This window comes from Dipteris shenzhenensis, chromosome 28 (genome assembly GCF_047967505.1).
Source record: "Dipteris shenzhenensis isolate YYH24624 ecotype China chromosome 28, Dip_SZ_1.0, whole genome shotgun sequence".
NCBI lineage: Eukaryota > Viridiplantae > Streptophyta > Polypodiopsida > Gleicheniales > Dipteridaceae > Dipteris > Dipteris shenzhenensis.
The window spans coordinates 8,720,502-8,746,596 of record NC_141623.1 but is presented as its reverse complement, the minus strand read 5'-3'; the positions used below and the strand labels follow the sequence as shown (position 1 = coordinate 8,746,596).

The 26,095-nt window shown below is 42.4% G+C and overlaps 1 protein-coding gene across 1 annotated transcript in view; it reads right to left on the bottom strand.

Annotated features, from left to right (window-relative positions):
• Positions 1–7,469: 7,469 nt before the first annotated feature.
• The window catches only part of LOC147883139 (uncharacterized), a 121,075-nt gene continuing 102,449 nt past the window's right edge, over positions 7,470–26,095 (bottom strand). Inside the window, 2 exon segments of the mRNA XM_087400052.1 lie at positions 7,470–8,464; positions 8,564–8,850. Coding sequence (XP_087256178.1) covers positions 8,569–8,850 — 282 coding nt within the window. The 3' untranslated portion in view covers positions 7,470–8,464; positions 8,564–8,568.

Genomic DNA, 26,095 nt, shown 5'->3' with positions numbered 1-26,095 from the left:
ATTTTCTGTCTTTGCTTTGGCTCTGCAAAACTTCTCATGATGGTTGTTCTTGCCACAGTGCTTGCATGGATTAACTTTGAAGCAATCCTTTGAAAGGTGATTTGTCTTTCCACAGTGATTGCAAGGAGTATACTTGCCCTTCTGGAATTTCATAACATAAGCAGTGTCATTGCCTTTCCTTAGCTCCATATGCCTTTCTTCTTCTTGGAGAGCAGAGATAATGCCTTCAAGGTTAGGATTGGGAATATTCTTCAAAGTGCTAACAATGTGATCAAAACTTTCAGGCATACTCTTAAGTAACACTGCCATAGCATCATCAGGAGTGATAGGAGAGTTGATAGAAGCTAATTGAGTCATAAGACTCCGCATATAGTTGACATGAGCAGCTAAAGTAGTATCACTTGCCATCTTTAATTCAAAGAAAGAGATTTTAAGTGATAGTTTAGAGATATGAGAGCTTGCACCAAAAATCATGTCTAGCTTCTGCCAAGCTTCCGAAGGAGACTCCAAGTCAGAGATATGGTGTATATAATTATCACCCAAATCAAGAGCAATGATACCATATGCCTTTTCTTCTCTTGCTGGATCCCTTGCCGGTCGTGTCGGAGTTGAAGATTGTCCAGCATTGGAGGCCGTAGAAGAAGCGGTAGGAGTAGGTTTGACAAGTCCCCATAAGTTCTCCCGCATCAATGCAAATTTCACCTTCATTTGCCATGTATGGAAGCCCTTTCCATTGAACTTCTCAAGATTATATATGGTAGCCATGAGAGGGTCTAACCCAGATATTGGGCAGTGTCTATCTCTCTTACAAGGCAAAAATAACTGAAAGACTTCCAAAGTATGAGCACTTGATGTAGCAAATAGTAGTGACTAGATTTCAAACAATGATGCTTCTTCTTACATGCTTCATAGAAGTAGATGAAATAAACACTTTCCAATCAAAACCAGGTCTAGCAAGTCAAAACAAAACTGAAGCAACACTTGTAGTGAAGTTATTGAAAACTTCAAAAGACCAGAAATGCTAGAGTAGCATTTTATGTAGCATCATTTTCAAAAGCTTGTCAAAACTGTCAAAACTAGAGAGCTGAACTTGGAGGGCTTATAGCACACTCTTCAAAGCAAAAGAAAGGGGGCTTTCTGAGGCAAAAGAAAGCTGGTATACCACAGTAGAACCTCTGGGAAGAAGAGGTGAAAAAACGCGTCAGGTCGCCTTCTCCTTCTTCAACAAAGTCGACTGGTTTTTCTCTGTTTTCTCCTTCAATATGCAGCCATTGTTGCTCAGATTTCAGCACAAGGTAGCTCTAGGTATGGAGAAGCTTGCCCTGAAAGGAATTAGACAAAGAAGGAGCAGGCGCAGAGAAAATGCAGCAAGAAGATTCGACGAAATTCGTACAATGGCGACCAGCAGAGCTTGAAATTTTTCAATTTCTTGCAGCCCGAAATTCGCCCCAACAAGAGGGATCTCCAGCTGGAAGGGCGTGGGAAATGGGTGAGAATCGGAGGAGAACAAGCTCAAGCAAATTTTTGGAAGAAGAGGGAGAGATGGTGAAGAAGAAGAAGAGGAAGAAGATGATGATGTGGCAAAAATGGGCTCAAGGAGGATCAAATGGCTCTGATACCATGTTGGAACACTGAAAGGAAAGAGTAGAGTGGACACAAAATCAGAATACTTGCTTATGGAATGAAGAAAAGAGAGGTCCTTAAGTAGGCACCTCATACAAGGTCACTGACATCACTGATGACCTCAGAGCTCCACAATCATCTCCTTAATCTGCTCCTAGATTCTCTCAATCATCCTATGTGGCTTTCCACCACCTAACTGTGCTTGTGGGCACCTAACTGTGCCTCTAGCACTCACACATAGAAACATAAGGTGTGCCTGAGGCATACACCTTGAGATATCCCAACAGCTGGCGCATATATATATATATATATATATATCATGTATAGTGATGTTTCTAACCACATATCACTGCATGAGATATAGAGACAAGACTGTGTTACATATAGACAATACTAACACATTGTTTGCAAGTGAGACCTAATACAAATATGTGTCTTCTATGAGGGGGGATATTATAGCAACAATGTATTGTTGATGCATACAAAACCATGGAAGATTCTAGGTTGGTATGGATACACAATAATCTACTTCCATACAAAAGGGTTTCCATATGAAGGGAGAGTAGAAGCCACGTGGAGGGACAATAGACTTCTTTCTACCCTTTTCCTTATAGAGAATTTTAGATACCCTTCAATTTTCTGCCCTTTTCCCTTTAGAGAATTATAGTTAATCTTGTCTTTTATTACATAGCCAAAATTCATGTAAATTTGTAACTGAAATGAATACAATATCCTTTGATATATGCAATTAATATATTATGTACTATCACTACCAAACTATTTAAAATATATGCATGTACTTTGATTGCAATCACTGGAAGGCACAACTAGGTGGGAGGCATCATGAGATGGAGGGCTTCAATTGCGCCTCGTGGTCCATGTCTAGCCTTGAGCACTTGCTAGCAGTGGTAGTGGACATGTCAATCATGGGGACTTGCTGGGCCTTCCCCTTAAACAAAACCTTGATGGGGTCGCTAAGCTTGGGGATCGCTCTATGGTGGTCTTCATAGCCATAGTCATCAGGGGAACCGGAATAGACATAAAAGTAGGTGGTATGATCACTGCATGAGATATACAGGCAAGATTGTGTTACATAAGACAATACTATACATATTGTTTGCAAGTGAGACCTAATACAAATACGTGTCTTCTATGGGGGGGGAATCTACTTCCATACAAAAGGGTTGCCATGTGAAGGGAGAGCAGAAGCCACCTGGAGGGAGAATAGAAGCTGGAGCAGAGGGAGAGAAGGACAAGAGAAGGTTGCAGGGAGTAGAGGGCAACCAAATAAGGTGCACATGCACAGAGAGGAGATGCCTCTGAGGTACAGAGCTGCATGGAGGCACAAGGAGCTGAGTGGAAGCAAGGAGTTGCACATGGACAAAACAGCAGGAGAAGGATTGTAGGTGAAGGAGAGGGGACTTCAATGTTGCACGTGTGAGACACTAGCTCCCTCCCTCCCAGCTCCTCCAAGAGTTGAGTCAATCTGATAGTAGCTGGGTCGAGCTAAGTTGATCTGACAACTAATTCATTCTGATAGCTCCCTCCCTCCTCGGCTCCTCCAACCGCTGAGTTGGTCTGACAAATCTCCAACTCTAAGCTCTCCAATGAGTCTTGACTCTTGTCAAAGTCTCCGCTCCATGCTTTGCTTGATAGTCTTGTGTCCTCTTCAGACCCACCAGCTCTCCAATGTTGCAGCTCCCACCTCCACACAACTCTCTATCTTGTTCTAGCTTCAGAGTGATTATGCCAAGTCTCCAATGCTAACCTCCATGTCATTCCCTACTCCGAGAAGAGTTGAGGGCCAAGGCAAGAAGTTTGTTGTGATTGATCTTGACCTGTGGATGTGGCTCCAAGTCTGTTGCATGTTTATTGCCTCCAAGTCTACCACCATTGCATATGTTTAGTCAAACATGCACATATGCTTCAATTACATACGTTTGCATTTGCAATTACCTATGTTTGCATTTGCATTTACATCTTATGTATCATTTCTTATTGCTTTTATGCATAGTTTTTTTAAATTTGCTTTTATGCATTTGCTTTCTTCCATTTACAATTGCATTTCTACTTTTGTCCATAAGTTTTTGTGTGTATCTTCATATGTTCTTTTTACTTTTCATGTGTAAGTTGTATTTGTGTATCGTAATTGCAAATGGAAAGCAAAATATGCATGAAATGAAATACAGTTGCAATTGCAAAGGTCATGACAATATGGCAAAAATGCAATGAGATGGATATGTGCATAAAATCTCATGCAAATGCAACGATGCACATGCATGGAATCATATGCGATTTTGATTATTTATTTAAAATTTAGGTATAAGGGTGATTTTGGTGTTAGTTATTATTTTAGTAGTAACTACCATGGTAGAAATAGGCTAATGTATTTTTAGGAAAGTTTGTTACTATGATACAACCTTTTATAATGTAGGTTGTTGTGATGTAGTGCAGTTATAATTAAGGTAATAAATAACATTATCTATCCACTACAAAACACAATCCATTTCAATCCTTTCAAGATGAGAAGCCACAAGACAAAATTTAGAAGAAGGTTCCATATATTAAAAACCCAATTTTTCATACAAAATTAGGACATGATGTTGAAGGAGCTCCACTCACCTTCATCCATCCACAAGAAAAGGCATGTTAGAACAAGAACATTTCATTGTGGGACTACGGGCTTCGTTGCACAGCTCCACTTGTTATCGATGCCACAATATCATGTGCTATTGATAGCAAATTTTAACCTAAGTCAGTGGTGCATCGTGTTGCACCTTGACCTTTGACTCAAAGGTATCTAAATGCTCCATTTAGTAGAGCATATACAAAAATTCTCTTTGGAAAGAACTACAAATAACCTCCCCATGTGTGGGGAAAAGTCAATCCAAGTTTGATGATAATTGTGGATATGGTTAACAAGCAAATCCCTATGCAAGCCATAGAATGTTCATGCTATACTTGTATCATGGCGAACCATTTGCCCAATAAACTTGTAATCCGCAAGCCCCCAAGTACTTTGTTATTCATATACCACACACTATTTACCCTAGGTCAATAGTAATAAGGTACTAGAAAATAAATGTTAATACTATATGTCGTATATAGTATTGAATTATATCCATGAACATGAAAAGAAGAGGTATGTGAGTCTAGCCACCAAAATATCTCTTTAATGTAGCAACGTGGCCATTGTAGCAGTTGTTAGCATGTTGCTCGATTTTATGCATGTGTTGACTGCAAATGTGGAAGGTTTAACCAAACCTAGTCGACGGCGCCGCCCAACCACGAGCTATAGTTCTATGTGGCAATTAAGAGCCGTATGCATAGTCCATGCAATAGCTCAGACTTTGCACACTCTTTGACCTACGATGGATTGGCAGTTTCTCACCCCATGGTCGTTTTTACATGTGGTAGAACTGAGGAGTCTCCATAACACCACCACGCCCACATACATGTACTACGAATCACAATGAAGATGGCGACGACGGCTCTCAAAGGGCCACACATGTGGTAGGTTTAAGGCTCATATACCATGAACTGGCAAGGAGTCATAGGATCAATACGCGGCAGAGGTACCCAGATTATAGGTCACCAAGAATGTGCAGTAGGACTACTAGAATTATGAGGATGGGTATTGAAGTAGATCATACTACCTCCTTATATAGTCCCAAGCCCTTGTAAGCCGACTAAGTCGGTCCGAATTCAACTGACTCGTAGAAAGCTTAGGCCCATTTATTTACATAAACCACCATACTTAACCCTTTAACCAATGCTCTATAAGGTCCACAAAAGGCATTTTATATGCCTTATGGTGCCCATTCACAGTTTTTATTGAAGAAATTCACGTGTAACATCCAAAAGGTTACGTTGTCAGAGGTCAATAGCAAAAGGTTTGTAGATTCCTTGGTATGGGTTGCAACGAGTTCCAAGAGCATGGAATGTGAGGATCTATAATCACTTTATTGGTATGGGTTAAAAACCATCAAATTTAGATCCTTCTTTATACATAAGAAAGATATCATAGGACCTTTTTTTTGTTACTGATGCGAATTGGGCTAGCAGTGTGGATGACAAATCTTGGCTTAGTAAACTTATCATGGTATTTCAAGAAGCAACCAATAGTATCTTTATCATCTACCAAAGTAGGATCTACCAATGCTATCTGTGAAGTCATTTGGTTGCTACTCTCTGAACTTGTTATACAAGTGATTCTACTACCATGAATAGTATTCAACTAGCAAAGAACCCAATGTTTCATGCAAAAATGAAGCACATTGAAGTGCACTATCTCTGCATCGTGAGAAAGCCCCTAATGCTAAGATTGATCTCATTCATATTCCAATACAATAATAAGTTGCAAAATTTTGGCTACTTCTCACATCAGTTGGGTAATGCCCATACTATGACTTTAGAGGAGGAAGTGATGATTAGGTTGTACTTTATGCACGGTTTCCACTGCATGGTTCAAGAACTATTGCACACAATACATTCTCTACTTTCTCAAAATTGTCTTTAACACTTTGTTTCAAATTGATTCCTCTAAACTATGCATGAGGCAAAAGAATCACAAAATCGATAAACAAAATTGGACCCTTCCAATAACATGCGTGAAATTCATAGCACCATCCAACATGCATCACAATATTCAAAGGACGTGAAATGGACATAGTGCAATCTTTTTTAGGGAAACAAGCATTGATCATAGGAAATATGGGAATGCTCAAGGAGGCATGTGCGCCTTTTTAGACATTGTCTTAGAAATATCCTTGAAGGACCCATGTTGCTTCTAGCAATCAAGAAGAGAGGTTTTTAAGGGGAAGGAGAGGGAAGAGATGTGGAGTGGTTTGGTTCAAAGATTTGAAGGTTGGATATATTCTAGAAGTGTTGGCTTGCAATACCGACAAAGGATTTCCTTTTTGGATTGCTAAAGTTATTCAAGTGATCATGGAATTGTATGAGGTGAAGGAGTTTCAACTTCATTGGTTTTTTGCACCATCTTGAAACACATTCTTTGATATTATAATCCAAAAATGATAACAAGAAAGGCAAAGGAAAAATAACAATAACGAATGCATTGTAGTTATATAATTTGATTTTATCCAATGTTGATATTCTCGTGTACAAGTTTAATGAAATTTAGGCATTTGTTCAAACAAACACAATATATTATCCTTCAAAAGTTACCAGATGAGGTAGATATGCATAAAACACCAAGATCATAGACCAAAGGATCAAAAGTAGCTACATTAAATATAGATGGAGTGGAGGTGGATAGCCTAGAAGAAGAGGGTCCTTAACTTGATCATGAAGTAGCACATCAAGGAAAGACCTAGGAGTTGAAATGTTTGGTCTTTAAATGAAAATTGTCACATGAGAACAAAGCCTAATGATTTTTGAGCAAAGGAAGAAACATTATTTTGTGCAATTTCTGAAAAGTTTGATGAAGTTAATGTAATCATGAGGTTTGCAAGTTCTTAATGCAATGTTTTTTTGCTATTTTTACTATTTAAGTTTTTAAAGTGTAGGTGAGTTTGTGATGTGAGCCTCACTCTATGGCTACGTGGCTGTGTGGAATTCGTATTGTAGGTGAGTTCTGCATGTTGTGCATTGTGTGACTAGTGTATATAATATGCAACTATTGCATGGTGTTTGCATGTGGGTTTCGTGTTGAGTATTATGTGGGTAGCCTTGAAAGTGAAGCCGAGGGTTGTGCTGAAGCCATGCCTTGAGATAACAAGACCCTGGAAATGGACAAGCCATGTAAGACATGGAATAATTTACAATCTTCGGAGATCTGTATGTCAGGTATGGATTACAACCTTCACAAGGGGGAGAGCCTCAATATGTCTCCAACAAATAAACGTTTATACTAGTGGCTACTTACAAGGCTGAGCCCCAAATTAGTTAATCCAAAAAAACTCTAAATACATCAGTTTGCAGCTGAATTGCTGCTGAGTATTGTACAGGGTGGTAGACATCCCTTGAAAGGCTATAAGCTGTGAATTGGAAGTGTTTCAAAGCCCTGCTCGAATGATACAGATGAACAACAATGTGGGAGACTACAAGCTATAAATTGAAATGTGCTTAAGTTACCTTGCAAAAGATACGGGGCCTACTGCTTCCTGGTCCACTTGAGTTTGCTAGCCTGCTAGAGCACCTTCTTCCACTCTTTGTCAGATTCAACCTTGACTGATGATTGACAAGGACTAACATACCTTCCACTCTTTTTTGTAAACACACATCCTCTGGAGTCCATTGGATGAGTTCCCTTTTGCTTCAAAAGCTCCAAAGATATATGATCACCCCATTTTTTGTGCACAATATGTACGTCAGGCACCCATACAAAAGTTAATAGATACAACTTGCCTCTGTTTTACTTTATGTAACACCATGTCAACTCTTTAACCACTGAATATTTGGTGTCCTGCACGAGTATAGTTGAGCTAGATACAATTTGGGGTGGTGTTAACTGGCATACAAAAATAATACCTATTTGACTGACTTCATCACATTTCCAAATTTACTAGATGATTTGGATTCAATTCTTCAGTGCAACATTCTCACATTGCAGCCTGAACACCTGCTTCTGGAGCTTGTCAATGCTTTCATGGTTAGCCGTATATACATTCTTGCATGGGGTCAAACCTTTATGCACTGCCCATTCCAAGGAATGCTTCCACTTTTTCAAAATGCCTTTAATGTGTCTCCAGCTGAGCACTAGTACAAGATGTCCAGTTCCCCTTACACCAGGTTTTGCTTCCACCTCCAGGACTGGTCTTGCTGGTGCATCCAGCCAAGACTGGGAAAGCTTCTAAAGGCTACAAAGCTCCGCTTTTACCTATGAAGAACAACAAAAGTTGATAGGGGAACTGAGTGAACAGTGTCATGATAGGAAACAATGCTTTAACTGAAATTAAACCTTGAATTTTGTTCTTACTAGCATTAAGACTTTTGAGGTACAAATCTGGACAATTCTGGTGCCCTCGGGAAAGTTTGCTTGCGGCGCACTGCTACAAGACAGCGAGCAATGTTGATCAACAAGCGGAGCTCTGAAGTTCCTTCAGCATATGAATGGGTTGGCCCTGAATGCCTTGGCTTCAATTTAAGATTTGCCATTCCCTTTTTCTGTACACCTTGAAGCGCTTGCTCATAAGTGGGCTGTCCCCTAATCCCCAAAGCTGCTATTTGGATTTCATAGTGAAGTTTCACTGATGTTATATTTACCTGAGTTACAGGAATAGAGCATCAGTTTCAATCTTGTGATCTCTTTACAAATAGAAACAACAATAAATGCATCAGCTTAGTGCCTCCATGCCCCCCCCCAAACACACTTTTTTTGTGTGGAATCTTTTAGTCATTATATTACAAAGAAGCTATCCCAGAAAGGGAGAGCTATAATACATCAAGAGAAAATCTCATTGTAGGACAAATATACATCATGATCAAAGACACGAGATTGCAAGCAATCAAAAAGTGATTGCTGCAAAGAGTGTTTGAAGAAAGAGAAAATGGAAAAAACAGGATCATCAAAGACCCTATGATTGCGATCCTTCCAGAGAGTCCAGAGTGCCCAGTACCGAACCCAAACAAAAAAGAAATCAAACTCCTGTCTGGGTGGATGTACACCAAAAAGCCAGTAGAACTTGCCAAAAGCAAGCTGAGAAAACCGAGCTCTCAAAATCTGCCCAAGGAAGTCCAAGAAAGCACAAGAGGAAGGACAATGCCAAAAGAGATGAGGCACAGTCTCTCTCAGAGCCAGACATCTGCAACAAATAGAGGAAGCAATATGTCGTCGTGCCAAGAGCTGTCCATGAGGAAGAAACCCAACAAAGCTCTCCACAAGAAAACCTGCTGATGGAGAGGAATCTTAGAATGCCAAATCTGTCTCAAACATTTCCGCCACCATTTCACAGGACGATTAAGATGCCAAAGCTGATTTGCCTTTTGTGAGATGAATGGTGGAGGAAGTAGAACTTTATAAAGAGAAGAGACAGTAATATGTGCAAACTGTAGAGAACGGTATGAAAAGCCCACAAAAGAAAGTGTCCAGTCTTGAAGACAATCCTATAGATGCAATGGAGGAACCAGCTGAAAAGGCTAGAGCATCAAAGTAATCTTATGCCAAAGTGGACGATAATGCATTCCAAGGCCAAATTTGGCAACGGAAAAAGGAAAAGTAAGGGAAAATCCAGCATCATCAACAACATCCTGAACCAAATGAATCCCCTTGAGACTCAGAAAATACGAACGTCGAGGCTCCTACAAAGCCAAAGGAAGGGCGAACACTCTAGACCAATGTATACTTTCAGCTCTGAAAGAGTTGCCCTGCAAGGAATCACTGCCATGCCAATCCAAGTGGGAAAGGATATATTTCCAATCCATTAACAAATGGGAAACCAAAGGACAGCCAGGGATTTTGTTTGTCACAGAACCAAAAAGAAACTCCCACTGGGAAAGCTGCCAATGACCAAAAGCTAGAGATTCAACATGCAAGAGTAAATGATGAATCATGGCAGCCATGGTTGAGAATCTTGCAAAAACTACAGCACGAGTTTCCCCTTATGGGCAAGAATGTGCAAATGGATATTAAGAATATTAAGACCTCTTTGCATCTTTGGAGAACAAAGCTACTGTACTGGAGGCAAACGCAAGCTTTTTTTGCCATGGCGAGAACACCAGAAGATTTCCAACACCTCAGACATAAAAGAGCCAAGATCAGCCTTGCTGAACATAATAAGAGGCAAGTAGAATTAAATATACGCCATCAGAATAGATTACACAATTCGAAGACGAACATGCAGAGGCCAAGTTGCCAATTTCCAGTACTCCAGCTTTTTCTTGAGAGCTACAAGAATCCAATTAGATTGTTGACGAGGAGAAAGTGTCCAACTCAAAGGATAACCAAGATAGCAAACCAATTCAGTTGGTGGGATGATTTCTCCAGGCCATAAAAGAGAGTGCCATTGCATGGAATGCAAAGGCAACAATTTTGATTTCTGAAAATTTACATGAAGCCTAGCAACTAAACCATATAAAGAAAGAGCTCTGTATTGTGGGGAGTGAAAAAAGAATCATCTGCATAAGCTTGAGCAAGCAATGGTTTACTGTCATGAATTTCCAAACCATGTAGCTTATCCGTAGCTATGAGATGATCCATATATTGAAGCATGGGGTGCGTGGCTATAGCATACAAAAGTGCACTAAGTGGACAGCCTCAACGCACCGAGCAACGAAGAGTCCATGTTTCAGAGATATCCCCACAAAACAGTATCAAAAGCCTTGGCAATATCAACTTGTAGTAAAAGAACATCCTATTCTGTGTATTCATACTCAATTCCAACATAAGCATTTGCAACAAAGACTGACAGGTACATTTTGCCCGAGCAACCATATCCCTCAACGTTTTGAGATAATTTTTGCCATAATCCCGAATAACTGATTGCATACGAGCAACAAATGCATCCTAGGCATAATCAGTATCAATAAAACTCTGAGGGAAAAGAGGTTGACATGCATCATACAACACGGCCTTAAAAAGATCATGATCCAAATATCTATTGTTAACCATGAGAAGCCTTCTGTGTGGAAGCCGATCATCCGGCATGTCATGTAGAGAAATCCTCAAACATAAAGGTTAAAGTATACATTGGTCTAGAGTGTTCGTCCCTCCTTGGCTTTGCAAGAGCCTCGACGTTCGTATTTTTTGAGTCTCAAGGGGATTCGTTTGGTTCAGGATGTTGTTGATGATGCTGGATTTCCCTTTACTTTTCCTTTGGCCGTTGCCAAATTTGGCCTTGGAATGCATTATCGTCCACTTTGGCATAAGATTACTTTGATGCTCCAACCTTTTCAGCTGGTTTCTCCATTGCATCTATAGGATCGTCTTCAAGACTGGACACTTTCTTCTGTGGGCTTGTCATGCCGTCCTCTGCAATTTGCACACATTACTGTCTCTTCTCTTTATAAAGTTCTACTTCCTCCACCATTTATCTCGCAAAAGGCAAATCAGCTTTCGCATCTTAATCGTCCTATGAAATGGTGGTGGAAACGTTTGATACAGATTTGGCATTGTAAGATTCCTCTCCGTCAGCAAGTTTTCTTGTGGAGAGTTTTGTTGGGTGTTCTTCCTCAAGGATAGCTCTTGGCACGACGACATATTGCTTCCTCTATTTGTCGCAGATGTCTGGCTCCAAGAGAGACTGTGCCTCATCTCTTTTGGCATTGTCCTTCCTCTTGTGCTTTCTTGGACTTCCTTGGGCAGATTTTGAGAGCTCGGTTTCCTCAGATTGCACTTAGCAAGTTCTTCTTGCTTTTTGGTGTACATCTAGGCAGACAGGAGTTTGATTTCTTTTTTGTTTGGGTTCAATACTGGGCACTCTGGACTCTCTGGAAGGATCGCAATCATAGGGTCTTTGGTGATCCTGTTTTTTCCAATTTCTCTTTCTTCAGACAATCTTTATAGCAATCGCTTTTTGTTTGCTTGCAATCTCGTGTCTTTTATCATGATGTATATTTGTCCTACAGTGAGATTTTCTCTTGATGTATTATAGCTCTAGCTTTCTGGGATAGCTTCCACAAAAAAAAAAAAAAGCGTGTGCACGCGCGTGCGTGTGTGTGTTGAGAGCAATGGCAAACTCAGCCTCAGCCTCTCCCTGACCCGTCTCTTTACCTTGCCCGCAGCCTGCTGTGCTCCGCCTGCATCCGTACCCCCTCTGTCAGCCCCCGTACACCCTCCATCTGCATCTGTGCCAGGCCCGTTGCTGCCCATACCTTCGGCGCAGCAACCTTTGCACAGGCCGCCTCCATCCGTACCATTCTTTCCTCGTTTTCTTCTGCCCCCTCCTTTGCCCCTGCGCAAGCCTCTCTTGCCGTACGATCATCCATACACCCTGTATGAACGTCTGTACAGGCCCCCCCCTCCGTACAGCTTTTTGCTCCTCTCATGCCGGGTTTTGTACAATCTCTTCCTGCTGTCTATTCCTCCCCTCTTCCTACTCCTCTGACAGATGGCTCTTTCGTTTTCTCTGCTTTAGCCTCCCCTTCTGCCTCTTCCCCTCTTGCACGTGTCTTCTTTCGGCGGAAGCGCGGTGGTTTGCCTCCCTCCACTTTGGTTAAATCGGCAAAGCTGGATATCGCGAATGGTCCTTCGTCTTCCCTCGAGCTGGACCTTCTTCGCTAGATGTGTTTTGCTTCTGTCACAGATGTTTCTTCATCGTGCTCACCCCTTATTTGTTCTTTGGACTCTGCCCTGCTGGTTTCCGGTCTTTGACAAGCTCAGCAGTTTGGGGCCTGTCTCTACTTTATGGGCAGGGTTTTATCTGCAGCTCAACTTCGTCGTTGGGCTGAAGTTGCAGTGGGTCAGGATTGCCTTTCCTCCTTTGTCTTTCTGGACAAAGGTTTTTATTATGCCCATTGTTCTTCGACTGATGTAGTGGAGCGACTTGTCAATCGTGCTCGTATTCATGGGGCTAGTTTCTTTGCTTATGTGATGCACTGGAGGTTTTTGACCCTGTGATTCAAAAATTTCGAGTGCCGGGCTATATTAAGAAGAATCACAAGGGCGAAAAACAGCTTGTTTTTATTGATGGTGTGGTTTGTAAACTGCATCAATTTTTACATAGCAATAATCTGAAGCTGGAGGAGGATGTGTTTGATCCTCCTCCAGCTTGATATGTAACTTTTTACTTGGCTGCCTCATGACTTTTGCTCTGAGGCTTTACTTGTAAATTCTTTCCTTGTACTTATTGGTGGGTTTTTACCTCTTTTAGGGTTTCCCACACTGAAATATAAGATTTCACAAAGAAAAAAGAGAGTGTGTGCTGCCCCCCGTACAGCTCCCGTGCAGCCCTCGTATAGTTTTCCGTACAGCTCTCGTGCTCTTTGCAGTCCGTACTATCTGTACGGACGTCCGTATAGTCCCCGCCTCTTGATTCATCCTCCAATCCCTTCTCTGTTCAATTCTCCCCTGTTGATCCTATGTGCGATCTGTACACTCCTTGCAACCATCACCTTCCTCTCCATCTTTTCTTGCTGCTGCTCCTCCCGAAGCCTCTTTTGTGTTTTCCACTTGCTCTGTTCCTCCTGCTTGAGTTTTCATTCAACGGAAGCGCGGTGCTTTGCCTTCTTCATCCTCTTTCAAATTGGCAAAGCTTGATCTCGCAGATGGCCCTTCTTCTTCTCTTCAACTGGATCTTCTGTGCCAGTTATGGTCAACCTCTGTCACAGATGTTCCTTCATCAGGTTCCCCGTTTGTTTGTTCATTGGATTCTACCCTTCTGATTTTAGGTCTTTGGTAGGCTCAACAGTTTGGAGTCTGTCTCTACTTTATGGGCAAGGTTCTTTCTGCCGCTCATCTTCATCGTTGGGCTGAAGCCGCAGTGGGTCCAGATTGTATTTCCTCCTTTGTCTTTCTGGGCAAAGGGTTTTATTATGCTTATGTGACGCTCTGGGATCTACTTTTCGATCCTTCTGCTACCCTTCTGACACACTGTCCGGTTTGGATTACTCTCAAAGCGCTACCTGTGCCTCTTCTTCAGCATCTTCCTACTCTTGGAGCGCTTTAGGGGAGGCCTCTTCATGTTCCAAGACAAGAGTTCTTGCAAGCTTCCCGTGATGTTCGCCTTTGCGTTTTGTGGGACATGATGCAGCCCGTGCCATCTACTCTGGATCTGGATTTGGGATTCATTTTGCACATGATTGCCCTTCTGCATCTAGGCCCCACTCCTCTTGCTCCTTCTTCAGTTGTCAAGGTTACTCTCCCTTCTCCTCCGGTTTCTGCTATGGCTTCATTGAAGAAGCCTTCTTCTACTGCTCTCAAGCACTACTCGAGGAAGGTAGATAAATCACAGGCCAATCTTTCTCTTGCTGAAGAAGCTCAGGATCGTACCCCTGTTGAGCACCATCAGTCTCCTTCTCCTCAGGATTTGGATGTACCCCTTGCAGAGGGGATTTTACAGGATGATCCGCATGCTCTCTCTCAGGTTGCTATCCCGACTGAAGCTGACATGATGAGTCCTGATTTATCTGATGCAGCTCTTTCATCAGATGCTCCTTCTTCAAAGAGTACAGATATTGATCTAGTTCCTATGTCTGTGAAGACTATGCCAGAGTCTCTTTCTGTTCAAGATGCAGATGTTTCTTTTTCTCTGGAGTCTTTTCATCCTATGTTGCAACAGGTTTTTGACCCTGTGATTTGAAAATTCCGGCTTCCAGCTTATATTAAGAAGAATCACAAGGGCAAAAAATAGGTGGTTTTTACTGATGGTGTAGTTTCTTCACTGTATCAATTTCTACAAAGCAACAATCTGAAACTGGAGGATGTTGTGTTTGATCCTCCTCCAGTTTGATCTTATAACTTTTTACTTGGCTACCTCATGACTTTTGCTCTGAGGCTTTACTTGTAAATTTTTTCTTTTACTTATTGGTGGGTTTTTACCTCTTTTTGGGGTTTCCCACACAGAATAAAAGATTTCACTAAAAAAAAAGTGTGTGTGTGCTCTTTACAAAGTAACTCTTTGCAAGCTGAGAGCATCCATTGTCTCGGCTTTTTTCTCCTCCTTTGGCTCTGCAAGAGCCCCGACGCTCTTATTTTCTTAATACAAAAGGGATTTCCAATGTTGCTGATGTTCTTAAGGATGATGGCACTCTTTTATATTTCCCTTTGGCTGCTGCAAAATATGGTTTGGGCATGCACTATCATTCGGTATGGCAAGTCATTTCTCGAATGCTTTAGCCATTTCAGTCGGTACCGCCTCTAGAACTTCAAGATAGGCTTCAGGATTGGACTCTTCTTCCTTTATACTTGTCCATTCGTCCTTTGAAGCTGTCACATATAACAATCTCTTCTTTATATAAAGTTATGTTATCACCACCCTGGATGTCAAACAGGGCGAATCAGATTTGGGCATTGTGTCCTCCACTCAAATGGTGGAGAAAGAGATTGAAACAGATTTGGCATTCAAAGATTCCATTACGCCAACACGTCTTTTTATGGCGTGTTCTGTTGGGGGTTGTTCCGTCTGGACAGCTTTTATCATGCGGACGTATTGCTCCAGCAATCAATCATTGGTGTTTAGCTCCAAGGGAATCAATATTGAGCTTTTGGCATTGCCCCAAGACACAGTCCGACACAGATTGAGAATGTGGTTCTCTTAGGCTTCCTTTGGCAAGCTTTTCTGGTTGTTTGGGATCTATCCTAAACGGCTGGAATCTGATTTGTTTTTTACCTAGGTTCGTTAATGGGCACTCTGGACTCTCTGGAAAGCTAGAAATCACAGAGTCTTTGGTGATCTAGTTTTCTCACCTTTTGTTTTTTTTCGTCGTTCTTTGCAGCAATCGCTCTTTGATTGTTTGCAAACTCGATGCATAGATCAAGATGTATATTTGTCCTATATGAACATTTTCAATTCATATAATATTTCAGCTTGCTAGTTTTTATCTTGGTTAGCTATCTTGTAATATAAAGCATTCAGAGTTTTCACTAAAAATGTGTGTGTGTGTGTGTGTGTGTGTGTTCATGCAGACGTATTGCTCTAGCTATTTGTCGTAGGTGTTTAGCTCTGAGGGAATATGTATCTCATATTTTTTGGCACTGCCCCGAGACACGGAGCTTCTTGGGCATCCTTCGGGCAGAGTGAGACTGAGATTTCCTCAGGCTTCTTTTGGTAAGCTTTTCTGACTGTTTGGGATCTATCCTCGACGGCCGGATTTTGAGTTGTTCATTACGGACATTTTCTCTTGATGTAATCTTTCAGCTTACCAATTTTTTGGGATAGCTATCTTGATCCTACTATCTCTCTGTTTGGCTTTTTTAGGCATTCTCTACAGCAATCTTTCTTTGATTGCTTGCAGACCCGCTGCATAGATCATGAGGTCTTTTCGGCATATACTGAAATTTTCAGTTGATGTAATTGTAGAACCTTTCTTTGAGGTTACTACTCATATAATATAATCAATCAATGATTTCACCAAAAGAAAAAGTGTGTATGTGTGTGTGTGTGATAGAGAGAGGTGGAAGAGAGAGCTCTAGCCTTCCCCAACAGTTCTAGACCCTCCCCCAACCAGCCCGTGAGGCTCAGCTTCCTGTTGCGCTGTATCAGAGCTCAAAATACGGTGATTTGGAGCATCTACTATCTGCTGTACAGCCCATACAGATTCCGTACAGGTGTACAGCCTGTACGGACTGTTTCGCCTGATACAAGTTGCTGCTGCCAGTTCATCTCCGGCTCCTGGATCGATTTTATACAGGGTTTTGCTTGTGGACTGCATCTATACACTGATTTTGAAGGCTCTTTGCTCCCATTTCTCTCCTCTTGGGTCTCTGGGTCCGGTGCACCTTTTCCATCGCCAAAATCTTCCCTCTTTTTCTGAAATATAGTTCATCTGGGAATTTTTACTGGTTTTTTCTCTCCTTTTCCTCAATAAATCTTCTCTCGACCTCTACATCTCTCTTTCCCCTTTTTCTCCTTACAAATACACTCTTTTTCTCTTCTCTGTGGGCTTTTTTTTTTTCTCTACTATCACTTTACAAGAACCTCCTTTCTGAATTCCTCCTTCTTCCAAAGATATGGCTGAATATTCCTATGAAAAACCTTTTCAAAAGGATCGTTCAGTTCATTGCAAGAAGCAAAAGCAAGCTGAGGGTCAGCATGACCCGGTACATGATTCTGTTGAGGCACAACTGGTCTATGATGTCATGCATGAAGGATTTGCGGACACAAGGAAAGAGTGGAAAGACTCGATTCCATCGGTTGGCGTCATGGTTGAAGTGGATGAAATTGTGGATCCAGTTAGAGAATATGCCAAAAATGCAATCATTTTATTTTTCCCAGGTCAGATGCCACCTGCTACAGAGGTAGGCAACTGGTTGACCCGCACATTGGCTGGCTCGTTTGTTCGCAAGGTACACTATGCAGCCAGGGGTTTTTTTGAGGTCATTATGGTAGATGAGATTCAAAGGCAAATGCTTTTGGAACAATCGCCTCTCTTTTTTGGGCAGCAAATGGTGCATGTATTGCCATGGTCTCCCACAAGGATTTTCAGGCTTTGATCCGACACCGATGTCCGGTCTGGGTTGAAGTTGTAGACTTCCCACAATGCATGGCTTCACTCTTGCCTAAAATTGCAGCGACTTTAGGCAAAGTGGTTTGCCCACCACGGCCTAATGGCAACTCGAATCGATTTTGCATTCTCTGGGATACTGATAATCCCACACCAGACTCTTATTCAGTCACGGTGAACAATGTCAACATGGGAAGTGCTTTTTATAAATTGAAATGGGGATTATTTGCAGGGGCTTGCTTTGACTGCAAAAAATTTGGACACATGGCTTCGCAGTGTCCAATGAATCAGCATAAAATGCCTCCTGCTACTTTGCCTGTTCAAATGCCTACTAAGGATGCTCCTACCTCTATTGGAAATAAAAACAAAGGTAGTAGACAATTTTTTGGAACTCATGATAAAGGCAAAGCTCCAGTGGTTTCAAATGGGAATGTTTCTTCACATTCACCTCCTGCTATTCAACCCTCAACAAAAGGACCGAAACCTCCAACTGATGGATGGCAAAGTCCAAGAAAGGTTATTTCTGCTCGAAGACTTCCACCCCCTCGCACTTGGAATGGTGCGTCTTCTAGTGGAAACTCCCCAGAGGTCAATACATGAATTGGGATCACATGGGCTGCAGTGACAGCTAGCAGAACACTCTTCCCTGAAGAATAGGTTGCTACTTTGCTGTCTACTCCTCCGGTGGATATTTCTTCTCAGGGAAGAGGCATTGACCCTGAGATAGAAATGCAGGGCTGACATCATGAAAGTTGCTGTTGTACGTAGCTGTTATTTTACTATAAATATCTGTAAATATGACTGCTCATATCAAATGTTTTACACTTAATGTCCAGGGGATGTGTGACAGTAGGAAAGAGGCCTTGACCCTGAGATAGAAATGCAGGGCTGACATCATGAAAGTTGCTGTTGTACATAGCTGTTATTTTACTATAAATATCTGTAAATATGACTGCTCATATCAAATGTTTTACACTTAATGTCCAGGGGATGTGTGACAGTAGGAAATGGAAATCTGTGTGTCTACTCCTCCGGTGGATATTTCTTCTCAGGGAAGAGGCCTTGACCCTGAGATAGAAATGCAGGGCTGACATCATGAAAGTTGCTGTTGTACATAGCTGTTATTTTACTATAAATATCTGTAAATATGACTGCTCATATCAAATGTTTTACACTTAATGTCCAGGGGATGTGTGACAGTACGAAATGGAAATCTGTGTGGTAGTATATCAATAGATTTCAGCCTGACATAGTGGCATTAGAAGAACACAACCAACATGTTTATGCAGGAAAGACATGTCACTACTGTGGCTATGATATTTTCTATGCTGGGGAGCACTCTTTCTCAGGGGTAGTCCTTCTTATCAAACATGAGCGTCAGCCAGTGATTGCTTTAAATGACAATCAAGGCAAATGGCTTATTCTTCAATGCATCATTCAAGGAGAGGTGTTTGAATTTGCTTCTGTCTATGCACCTCAATCCTCTCGAGAAAGAATTGCAATTTGGGATGCCATGCAACAATGTCCATGGAGATATCATGCCTTTATAAGTGGGGATTTCAATAATGCTCCGCAACAGGGTGACAATACCTCCGGACATACTCATATGTTAACCCTTGAAAGGCATGCATGGTCTCAATTACTGATGCATCTTGATTTGGTTGATCTTTGGAAGAAATTGCAGCCTTTGTCACCCAGATATACCTTCCAACATAATGCCCTTTCTTCTTATCAGGCATGTTTGGATCGATGGTATAGTGTAGCTCTGCAACAAAATGGTGATGTTACATGCAAAATGTGGATTGACTATGCCTTTGTGCATTCAAACCATGCACCTCTATGGTTGAGATTATCCTTTTATGATATGCCAGATGATAGATTGCCACAAAGGCGACATCTGATCGTGAACAATAGCTATTTGCAGCATGCTTTCAAGGCCATGGTTACTGAAGCATCTCATTCTCTGTCTTCTCACAGCCATATTGATATTGATAATGCATGGGGTTCTTTTGTTTCCAAAATGCAAGTTGTGATTAGAGGTTATGGCAAGTCTTACATGAAGACTCTGAGGGAAACTATTGCTCAGGCCAAATTCACTTGTCAGGACCTCACTGAACTCGGTCATCTTCGTTTGTCGTCCTTGCATGAGCAAACAACACTATGCCAAGCTAGACATTGTCTTCAACTCAATGATCACAAGAAACTGGCTAAATGGGAGACTAGAGCAAGACAAAGAGCCTTTACAGATAAAGGTTGCTCTTCCAAACAATTTTTCAAAAGCTTGCATCAGAGGAGATTAAAAACAGAAATTTGCATGGTGCTTCTGCCTGATGGTTTATGGACTACCTCACGGTCACAGCTTGCTTCTGTTTGTGTGCATCATTTCTCTCAACAGTTTGGATCTGCAGTTCCTCCCTCGCAGCAAGTTCTATCTGCAAGAAATTTACTGTTACAGCATGTTTCTCCTATTATTTCCACTACTCAAGCTTTGGAATTGAAGGAACCTTTTATTGAGAGGGAATTGCCAGATGCAATCAAATCCTGTGGTAGATGGAAATCTCCAAGATGGGATGGTCTTACAGTTGAGTTTTTTCTAGAATATTGGCCTCTTTTGAAGCATACATTGCTGCATATGGTGAACGTTGCTTGGCAAAATAAAAAAATGCCAGACACATGGAAGAGAGGTCTTGTTAAACTCCTTCCAAAAAAGCAAATTTGTGAATCTTTGGTTGACTGGAGACCTATCACCCTTATGGCAGTCATTTACAAAGTTACTACCAAAATGATTGTCGATCGGCTAAAGGGGTTTTTACATGATGGGTTGCATCCTACGCAATATGGATTTGTTCGGCGTAGGCATATCACAGATAACATTGCTAATGCCTATGTTGGAATTATACCAAATACATGCAGCAGGATGTTTTGCTATTGCAAGTTAATATTGCCAAAGCTTTTGCTACTGTTAAGTGGGATTTTATTTCATCAACTATGCAGGCATTGGGATTTGGCACAAAAATGCAGCAAGTTATCACTTGGCTATATCAAGATAGTAAAGCTGCCTGCATACTTCAGAGGATATTTCTACAACCTGGACTCTTGGTTGTTCTGTTCGGCAAGGATGTCCCCTAAGTGCTTTACTTTTTGCCATAGCCACTCATCCAATGCTTCAATATCTCGACCACCTTTTGGACACTGGCCAGTTGCACGGCTTGGAGATTCCTGGCAGCCGTAGCATGATCACTCAAGCATATGCTGATGATTCTTTCTTTACCCCAAAAAATACTCGGAGTGATCTGTCCATGATTATGCAGGCTCTTTCTACATATGGATTGGTTGCTGGTCTTCGGGTCAATTTTCAGAAATCAAAATTGTTGCCGTTGCATGCTCATGAATGGCATAGTCTTTTGTGGCCTGGGGAAATTGTTCCCACTTCTCAATTGATTCGACATCTTGGCTATCCTCTAGGTTGGGGACTCACCCGTTCTCAACAAACTGATTGGGTGCTCACAAAGTTGAGGGCAAAACTTGAATATTGGAAGCTTGCAACTTGGCCATTACATGTTCGTTTGCGAATCACACAATCCATTTCGATAGCATACATACAATTTTATTTGCCTCTCATCATGTTCACTAAGGCAGATCTGGTTTATGTCTGCTATCATGGAAATATTCTGGTGTTCAAAAAATGGCAAGAAAGTCTCAGATTACTCTCTATGCATCATCTCTTCTCTCCGAAGATGCACGGGGGTCTGAACATTCTCAATATTCAAATGCATCTACTTGCTCACAGAGGGAAAATGATGTTGTAGTTTATGCAAGGAGATCAGCCTTGGGCTTTCATGATCCGCTCTCTTTTATTACATATTGATACTTCTGCTTTTGGGCATTGCCAGCCTACCCAGTGGGATTTCCTATTTGGCTCTATCCAAGGCAAGATCAGAGGCTGCCCTTTTGTCTCTCGCCTGCTTCTTGATTGGAAACATATTTTATCCCACTTGGAATGGAATGGCCGGGATTCTTTGTCGGAAAATTCTTTGAGGGCTGAGAATATTTATTGGTCTAAAGTATTCCACCCTTCTTTGGCCATACAAGAACCCAGACGTTCTTATTTTCTCTCTTTCAAAGGCATTTCTTCTGTGGCGGATGTACTTCAGGATGATGGGACTCTTTTATAGCTGCTAGCAAATACGGTTTGGGAGGTCATTATCGTCCTTTATGGCGTTGGATTTCAGCAATGCTTCAACCGTTCTTACCGGTACCTCGTTTGGAACTTCTAAATAGGCTTGAGGATTGGATTTTACATTCTTCTTCCTCTTCAGCCCGTCCTTTGAAGCTCTCACATATCACAGTGTCATCTTTGTATAAAGTGTTATTATTTCCGCCTTGGATTTCTGACATAGCAAATTCTGTTTGGCATATGGATCGCCCACTAAAGTGATGGAGAAAGCGACTGCATCTCCTTTGGCATTATAAAGTCCCTCTTCAGCAACAGCTTTTCCTTTGGCGAGTCCTACTTGGCATTTTTCCATCTGGCTAGTTACTCGCACATAGACATATTGCTCTGGCTATTTGCCACAGATGTCTACACTATGCTGAATCTGTGCTTCACATCTTCTGGCACTGTCCACACACTTATGATTTCATCGCTCTCATCCGACAAAGGCTTCGAGTGAGATTTCCTACTATTACTTTTGGCAGGTTTTTCTGGTTGTTTGGTTTTCATCCAGCTAGACAGGGTTTTGATCTATTTTTTGTATGGGTGCGCTACTGGGCACTGTGGACTCTATGGATGGACAAAAATCATAGAGTCTTTGGTGATCCCCTATTTTCATATTTTGTTTTTTTCAAACGATCTCTGCAGCAATCATTCTATGATTGCGTTCAGACTCGTTTGATTGATCAGGATGTATATACAGCTTATACTGAGATTTTCAGTTGAGTAGTAGTTACTCCACTTTCGAAGTAACTATGAATGTAATTATTTTACAGCAATAAAAGCTTTCTTCTCACAAAAAAAAAGTGTGTGTAGTGTGTGTGTGTGTGTGTATGTGTGTAATTTTTCGCTATATGTATGTGTGTGTGTAGTGTGGAGAGTGGCGATGGCAAGCTTTGGAGCCCCCGCAGCCCTAGTCGACCCTCCGTCCCCCTCTGTTCCCTCCCTCGTTTTGCCCGTACAGCCCCCGTCTTCCACCTTGCAACCTTCATCGCCATTCGTACAGCTCACGTCAGCTGTACGGCATTCCGTACAGTTTGTACAGCCCCCCTGACCCCTACAGTTATCTACCCAGCCTTCGGTTCAGCCCTTCATACAGATTTCCCCGCCTGTACAGCTCGTACATGTAAAATCCGTACAGATTTCCCCACCCGTACAGCTCGTACAGGCTCTCGAACCATCTTTTGTTTTTTCTGCTTCCTCTGTTCCTCCTGCTCGAGTCTTCATTCGATGGAAACACGGTGTTTTGCCTTCTTTATCCTCTTTCAAATCGGCAAAGCTTGATCTCACAGATGGCCCTTCTTCTTCCCTGCAATTGGATCTTCTGCATCAGTTATGCTCAGCCTCTGTCACAGATGTTCCTTCATTAGGTTCCCCGTTTGTTTGCTCTTTGGACTCTACCCTTCTGGTTTCAGGTCTTCGACAAGCTCAGCAGTTTGGAGTCTGTCTCTACTTTATGGGCACGGTTCTTTCTACCGCTCAACTTCGTCGTTGGGCTGAAGCTGCAATGGGTCCGGATTGTATTTCATCCTTTGTCTTTGTGGGCAAAGGATTTTATTATGCCCACGCTTCTTCGATTGATGTGGTGGAGCGGCTAGTCAGTCGTGCTGGTGTTCCTGGGGTTGGTTTCTTCGCTTATGTCATGCCCTGGGATCCACTTTTCAATCCTTCTGCTACCCTTCTGACTCACTGTCCAGTTTGGATTACTCTCAAAGCGCTGCCTGTGCCTCTTCTTCGGCATCTTCCAACTCTTGCAGCTTTTTTGGGAAGGCCTCTTCATGTTCCGAGACAGGAGTTCTTGCAAGCCTCCCGTGATGTTCGCCTTTGCATTTTGTGGGATATGACGTAGCCCGTGCCATCTACTCTGGATCTTGATTTGGGATTTGCCCATCCGATGCGCATTAGGCTGCATTTTACATCTTTTTCCACTGCATGTTATCGGTGCCGACAGGTTGGTCATTTTGCATGTGATTGCCCTTCTACATCCAGGCCCATTCCTCCTGCTCCTTCAATTGTCAAGGTTACTCTCCCTTCTCCGGTTTCTGCTATGGCTTCTTTGGCGAAGCCTTCTACTGCTCCGAAGCACTACTGGAGGAAGGTTGATAAATCACAGGCAAATCTTCCTCTTGCTGAAGAAGCTCAGGTTTGCACCCTTGTTGAGTACCATCAGTTTCCTTCTACTCAGGATATGGATGTACCCCTTGCAGAGGGGATTTTACAGGATGATTCCCAGGATGCTGCCCTTGCTCTTACTCAAGTTGATCCTCAGAATGAAGCTCAAATGCTAAACCCTGCTTTATCGGATGCAGCTTTTTCATCGGAAGATAAAGATGTTGATTTAGCTTCTCTGCCTTTGATGCCTGTGCCAGAGTTTTCTTCTGTCCGGGATGCAAAAGTACCTTTTTTACTGGAATCTTTTCATCCCATGTTACAACAGGTTTTTGACCCTCTGATTCAAAAATTTCGGGTACCAGCCTATATCAAGAAGAATCACAAGGGCAAAAAACAGCTTGTTTTTATTGATGGTGTGGTTTCGTCACTGCATCAACAACAATTTGAAGCTGGAGGATGATGTGTTTGATCCTCCTCCAGCTTGATATGTAACTTTTTACTTGGCTACCTCATGACTTTTGCTCTGAGGTTTTACTTGTAAATTTTTTCCTTGTACTTATTGGTGGGATTTTACCTCTTTTGAGGTTTCCCACACAGAAATATAAAGATTTCACTATAAAAATAAAGTGTGTATGTGTGTAAAACAAGGTCGGTGAGAGTGGAGAACCTCGGGTGTGTGTGTGTGTATAGGGGTGTGTGTGTGTGTGTGAATGGCGAGCTCAGCCTCTCCCTCATTCATGCCTGTACCTTGCCTGCAGCCTGCTACTGCTGCTTTGCCTTCTTCCGTACCTCCTCCATCAGCCCCGTACATGGCCCGCTATTGCCTATACCTTCTGCGCAGTAGCCTCTGCATAGGCCCCCCCAGCCATACCTTCTTTGCCCATCCCCTCGGCGCTCCCCTCTGTTCTTCCCCCTTCCTTTGCCTCTGCGCAGGCCGTACCTGCTGTATGGTCGTTCATGCAGCCTGTATGGTCGTCCGTACAGCCTCCCTCCTTCGTACAGTTTTCTTCATCCGTACCTGCTCCCATGTTCGTACAGCCGGGTTCGGTACAATCTCTTCCTGATGTCTCTCCCTCCCCTCTTCTGGCTGCTCTGATAGATGGCTCTTTCGTTTTCTCTGCTTCAGCCCCCCCTTCTGCCTCTGCTCCTCCTACACGTGTCTTCTTTCGGCGGAAGTGTGGTGCTTTGCCCACTTTGGTTAAATTGGCAAAGCTGGATATTGCGGATGGTCCTTCGTCTTCCCTCCAGCTAGACCTTCTTCGCCAGATGTGTTTTGCTTCCGTTACAGATTTTCCTTCATCTGGTTCACCGCTTGTTTGTTTTTTGGATTCTGCCCTTCTGGTTTCCGGTCTTTGACAGGCTAAGTAGTTTGGGGTCTGTCTCTACTCTATGGACATAATTTTAGCTGTAGCTCAACTTCGTCGTTGGGCTGAATTTGCAGTGGGACAGGATTACCTTTCTTCCTTTCTCTTTTTGGGCAAAGGTTTTTATTATGCTCACTGCTCTTCAACTGAAGTGGTGGAGCAACTTGTCAGTCGTGTTGGTATTCATGGGGCTGGTTTCTTTACTTATGTGATGCCCTGGGATCCGCTTTTTGATCTGTCTGCTGCCTCTCTTCTGCCTCACTGTCCGGTCTGGATTACCCTCAAAGTGTTGCCTCTGCCTCTTCTTCAGCATCTTCCTACTCTTCCAGCTTTTTTGGGGAGGCCTCTACATATTCCGAGACGGGAGTTTTTGCAGGCTACTCGGGATGTTCGCCTCTGTATTTTATGGGATATGATGCAGCCCGTGCCCTGTACTCTAGATCTTGATTTGGGATTTGCTCATCCGATGCGCATCAGGCTGCATTTTGCCTCTTTTCCTACATCATATTATCGGTGCCGGCAAGTTGGTCATTTTGCATGTGCTTGCCCTTCGGCTTCCATGACCACTCCTCCTGTTCCGTCTTCAACTGTAAAGTTGTCCTCCGGTTTTTGCTAAAGCTTTACTGGATAAGCCTTCTTTTACTGCTCCGAAGCATTACTGGAGGAAGGTAGAAAAATCACAGGTTAATCTTCCTCTTGCTAAAGAAGTTTAAGATCCGAC